This window comes from Notothenia coriiceps, unplaced genomic scaffold (assembly GCF_000735185.1).
Source record: "Notothenia coriiceps isolate Sejong01 unplaced genomic scaffold, NC01 NC01_scaffold00010556, whole genome shotgun sequence".
Classification (NCBI taxonomy): domain Eukaryota; kingdom Metazoa; phylum Chordata; class Actinopteri; order Perciformes; family Nototheniidae; genus Notothenia; species Notothenia coriiceps.
Window position 1 is genome coordinate 1 of NW_011343257.1, and position 5354 is coordinate 5354.

Sequence of the window (5354 nt, forward strand, 5' to 3'; positions counted from 1 at the left end):
ACACAGACAACAACTGACTCAAATGGCTTTTAGGCGGGACTCAGGTCCAGGTTCAGGTTCAGGTCCAGGTCCAGGTTCAGGATCTAGGTCCAGGATCCAGGTTACACCTGGAATAAATTCACACTATAGACCAGTGGTTCTCAAAAACATTTCAATAATGTACCCCCTTTGCAATTCAGCCAAGTACCCCCTGATCAGCGTAAAAACATTTTGTTAAGGAAAAAATGCCTATATAGAGTTGCCAAGTCACGCCCATCTTCTTCCGACCCATGGGACCTTATTTCGGAAAAATTATGTATTGAAGTCAATGGGGAGAGAAAACTTATCTTTCGATCCCGTTTGAATTGTGCCACGAATTACACAATGATGTTTGTCAATTTAAAAAAATCATTTCCATGTCAAAAAAGTCACAGTTTGTCGTAAAACTGTTGAAATATAAGACTATGAAAAATACGCAACTAGAAAGACTACAAATCCCAGAGTCCCGGTCCCGCATGCTGGCTCTTAGGAACCCACTAACTCCCCTTGTGTGTGTACAGCTCTCAACATGCCCAGACTTGGAGTGATTTTCACCTCTTTTAATACTTTCCGCCTCATTCTGAAAGAAAGAAGTGAAATGTGCCAACGTGACGGCCGTCTTGGTGTGTGGTGCGAGATGGGAGATGTAGTTCACACAAAAAAAAGTGTTACTTCACATTTTTATTTTTTTGACTTGCAAAATTATCTTTTAAATTGACAAACATCATATGTGTAATTCGTGGCACAATTCAAACGGGATCCAAAGATAATCTTTCTCTCTCCATTGACTTCAATACATACTTTTTCCTAAATAAGGTCCCATGGAGCTCCCCCGGGAAGGGAGGGACTTCTCTCTCTATTATCAGAAACTACAGTAACAGTAGCCGTTACTCATCCTCTCCTGCTGTCTCCCTCCTGTTTCCTCAGAGAGGCGGTGGAGCACTTCCTGGAGGCTCTGTCTCTGCAGCGCCAGGCCTCAGTGGACGGAGCGAGGGCAGCGCGGGGTCCCGGGGGGGCCGCCGCCACCATGATGTCCGACAACATCTGGTCCACGCTGCGCATGGCGCTCAGCATGATGGGAGAGAGCCCTCTGTACGCTGCCGCCGACCGACGAGACTTAGACACGTTGCTGGCTCACTTCTACCAGAGGGAGGTGGAGGGGGGGACAGAATGAAGCCACATCGAGTGTGAGTGCGTCTCGCTGGGAGGGAAATGTCTGGGAGACTGAATGAAGAGCAGAGGAGCGGTGACAGAGAAGTGGACGAGGAAGACACTGTGAATCATCCTGGAGACAGTCGCTCGTGGTTTCATGTGCTCTTAAATGACTTCAAAAACATTGCAGTATTAGTCTGGAAGACAAAACCAGATGAACCACAAACTGTGTTAAACATGTTGGACCGCCCGCACATTTCCTCTGAATCTGTTCATCCGAAGAAATGGGTTTGATTTAATGTCACTTTTGTTGTTAATTTGAATTGTGTTCTCCATGAAGAAAGAAAATCACGAGCGCTGCAGGAAGGAGACATAAAACATCCGACATGAGTTTCTTTGCTCTTCCTTCTCTTGAAGTCAGTGTTTCGTTGAAAAGGCTTTTGGTTCTGATGCTTGAAATAAGGTCTGTGGTTAACACAAGCTGAAGAGGTGTTCTCATGTTGTGCTATGACGTAAAGTTAGTCGGTAAGACCCCACTTTGAAGCTTCAACATGTCCTCAAAAAGGTGATGGCTAACAAGGGGCTGAATGTAACTACAGAGGTTGCTTGGGATATTAAACATCTTCACATTAAACTTCTTCACATGAAACATCGCACGACCCAGCTAGTCTTTGGAATCATGTGACTGTGGTGTAGTTTTGTTTTTATCCTAACATTGGCTTTTTACTTCAACTGATTGCATTCACACTTCAAAAAGTGTCCAAATCTCAAAAACCTTTCTTTGCCATAGAACTTATGTTCTGCACAAATCCCATTGAGTTGTTGTTGTTGACACAATGCGATGCTAACTTTATGCTACGTCATTCCTGTAGCACTCTGAGTTCTTCCGGTAGTGTTCATCATGACTCTCGATGCTCCCTCCCTCCACAGTAGGCTGTAGATCGAACTGTAAACTCTCTACAGTTTTGTAATTAAATGTACAATGTTGCTGTGACATCAAAAAGAGTACTGCTTTTTTTTTTTTTAAACAAAAGTGCTCCCAAGAGAAGGAATAGGCTCAGAGTTCAAACACTAATCAGATGCTGCAGAGGCTCGTTTGTCTTTCTTTTTTTGTATTTAATTTAATTTTGTAGTAATCAATTATCAACAAGGATATCGAACTGACAACCAGCGGGACTGTTACTGGTGTGTGTGTGTGTGTGTGTGTGTGTGTGTGTGTGTGTGTGTGTGTGTGTGTGTGTGTGTGTGTGTGTGTGTGTGTGTGTGTGTGTGTGTGTGTGTGTTGACACGGCCATGTAATTGTAATATCATTGAGAACGGTTTCTCTGGGCTCCTCCCTTCTCTTGCTCTTTTTCATATCGCTCTTGTAAAACAATTTGCTTCGTTGTAAGATAATGCTCTCTGCCATATTGTGTATTGTAACATAATTGTTGCACTATAATTGTGTTCAGGCAAGTTGTATCCTGACTGCAATGTTTAATATAATATTCAGCAATAAAGCTTTGGTTCCCAGACGTTTGCAGATTATTTATTTCTGGGTCAATGAACAAAATGGCGGACAATAAAAGTATGGAGAGCTGGAAAAAAGTAAAAAATAACATTGTTTTAAGTTCAATATGTTTTGATAGCCATTCGTGGGTTTAATTAAACATAGATTTACTTTTTTTCATTTTTTAAATATATTTTTCGAAATAATAGTACATAGTACAAATAAAAGTACAAATAGTACAAAAAAATAATACAAATAAGTGTATTTAAAATAGATATACATATGTGTAAAGTATTGTGTCTTTGATTTCCCTTATAAAAGTATCACTTTATTAAATGAGGCATTTCCTGTCGAGGTGCATTTGTTCAGGAGTGACTTCTCATTTTCTCTCGCCACGTGACAAAAACAAAGCTTGCATTCTTTTCAAATTTAAAATGCGTTATCTGTAGGAGACCACGCCCCGTTCTAGAACGCTGCTCTTAGCGAATCAGCGCTGCGGACGTGAGGGCACGCTCACGCTGATTGGTCCGTTTGAAAATAACATGCACGCAGCCGCTCCATTTAAATGTTTTAAAAGCCCTGTGTTTCCTCTGCCTGTTATCATCTCTACTGTGTAATAAGTGAAAGCAACACGTCTGATCGACTTTCTCCGTCTCTTTTAAGGTAAGCCAGATAAAATATGTAATACTGTACACCTCGGTTAAAGTAAGAGAAAGTATATGCAATGTATTCAACTCGGGTTACTACCACAACATTAACATTTTAAAGTTAATATCCAATTTAAATGCGGAAATGTAAAGCTAACTGACTTAAGCTAAGCTAGCCTGTTGTTAATTTGCTAGCAAGTTCTTTCATTTTCAGCTAACTGCTTGATGATATATAAGGGGTTTCAATTGTTACATTGAAGTAGTAATGCACGCATGTAAACGAGATATTTCAAGTTAAAAACGATGTGATATATTGCTGTACGTCTAGGTTAAATCAAGGTTAACGTTAATTGTCAGTAGGGCACAGTACTACCTTACTGTTTTTCTGTACTATTATTTTTGCTCTGGTCGACAATTAAACTGTATTCTGTCCCATTAACTTGATCCAGATAACACTAACTAAGCATCATGGGATCCAGTGAGAGCAAGGTGGTGGTTTGTGCACCAATAAAACCAGAACCATCGATCAAAAACAGCCGAGTCACTGATCTGATGGACCCACGCTCTCCAACAGCCCTCGATCGTACCCCCATCCAGGTAGGTTACCAGACATACTGTGATCTACTGCAGGGAGAAACATTTAAACACAGGTTAACCATAGCTAATGTTTCTCCTAGGTTGCCGTGTCCAAAACCGAGTGTCCACTGGCGTTCACAGACCCCCGCTCACCGTCTATCGAGATCAGCCGCACCCCCGCCAGAGAAGTCATGAGCGGTAAGCATATATTTACTAATATCCTCCTTTTCAGGTTCAAGGCTTTTATTGTCATTTGTACATAGCATAGTTATGTTAATGAAAATAGGTCACAACAGTGAAACACAATAAAACAGATAATAAACATTTTGTTAGCTGTAAGTTGGCCCTTCATATTGTATAGTTGACAGAAAGTTTACAGGTTTGTGTCATTCACTGTCAATATGTATATTTTCACGTTTTATTTATACTTTATTTGTTTGTTTTCTGCTCTATCATTTCCACATTGCTTTGTTTTAATGTTACTGTGATGAAAAATCCCCAAATCAGGATAAATAAAGTAAATCTTATCATATATTTGTTGAAGAATAATTTCCAGCTTGGCTTTCTCCACGTGCAAATAGTCCTGTTGTTATTATTATGTATTTATTTCAACAAGGACCATGCATACAAATACATTAATATCAGAGAAGAGAAAATATGAATTATGCCAGATTATAGCTAATGGCTAATTTCCATCTGCAGTCCTGTAACATATCGTTCCTTAATTTCCCCTAACAGCCACAGTTGGGTCCTTCGCCCGCCGCCTGGGCTTGCTTTTGCTCAACGAATCTGAGGGCCAAGTCCCTGAAGCGCCTCCCAAATGCTTCAACGCCGTAGAGGATGAGGAGAGTTTTAAGGGTGAAGAGGAGCTGGCGTCCACCGTGCCCCTCCTGTCCCACCAGCCCTCACACACCTACGACTCTTTGGCTAAACACGCTAACCTCCTGGTGACCCCCCTCCAGAGTGAGGGTGACCAGAGCCCCTTCGTGCTCCTGCAGACCCCCCAGGAGGACGTGGAGCTGGAAACAGAGACGGACCTTAGCCTGGAGGAGGCCGAGGAAGCCAGAGAGACTCCGCTTCACAAGAGGCTGAGCATGAGCCTGATCACCTACCATGAGGGGGAGACATCCGCCCAGATCTTCGCTGACGTGCACTGTGACGGGGCTTCATCTCCAAGGATGAGTGCGGACGTGGAGACCCTCGAGGACAACGTGGATCATACCTACGACCTTCCTACAATCACTGTTGAACCAGAGACCCCCGTTGAACCCTCCTTCGCTGCTGATTCAGAGGCTTCCCCAGCACAGGAGACAGAGGAGACAGAAACCAAAGCTCAGGAGACAGAGGAGACAGAAACCAAAGCTCAGGAGACAGAGGAGACAGAAACCAAAGCTCAGGAGACAGAGGAGGAGACAGAAACCAAAGCTCAGGAGACAGAGGAGACAGAAACCAAAGCTCAGGAGACAGAGGAG

General features: G+C 42.6%; 1 protein-coding gene across 1 annotated transcript; it reads left to right on the forward strand.

Annotated features, from left to right (window-relative positions):
• Positions 1 to 3264: 3264 nt before the first annotated feature.
• cdca3 (cell division cycle associated 3) lies at positions 3265 to 5351 on the forward strand (the record flags this gene model as incomplete). Its single annotated transcript, XM_010771778.1, has 4 exons — positions 3265 to 3322; positions 3771 to 3903; positions 3984 to 4080; positions 4621 to 5351. Coding segments are annotated over exons 2-4 (957 nt in total), but the record flags the coding sequence as incomplete, so codon positions are not given.
• Between the last annotated feature and the right edge of the window lie 3 nt (positions 5352 to 5354).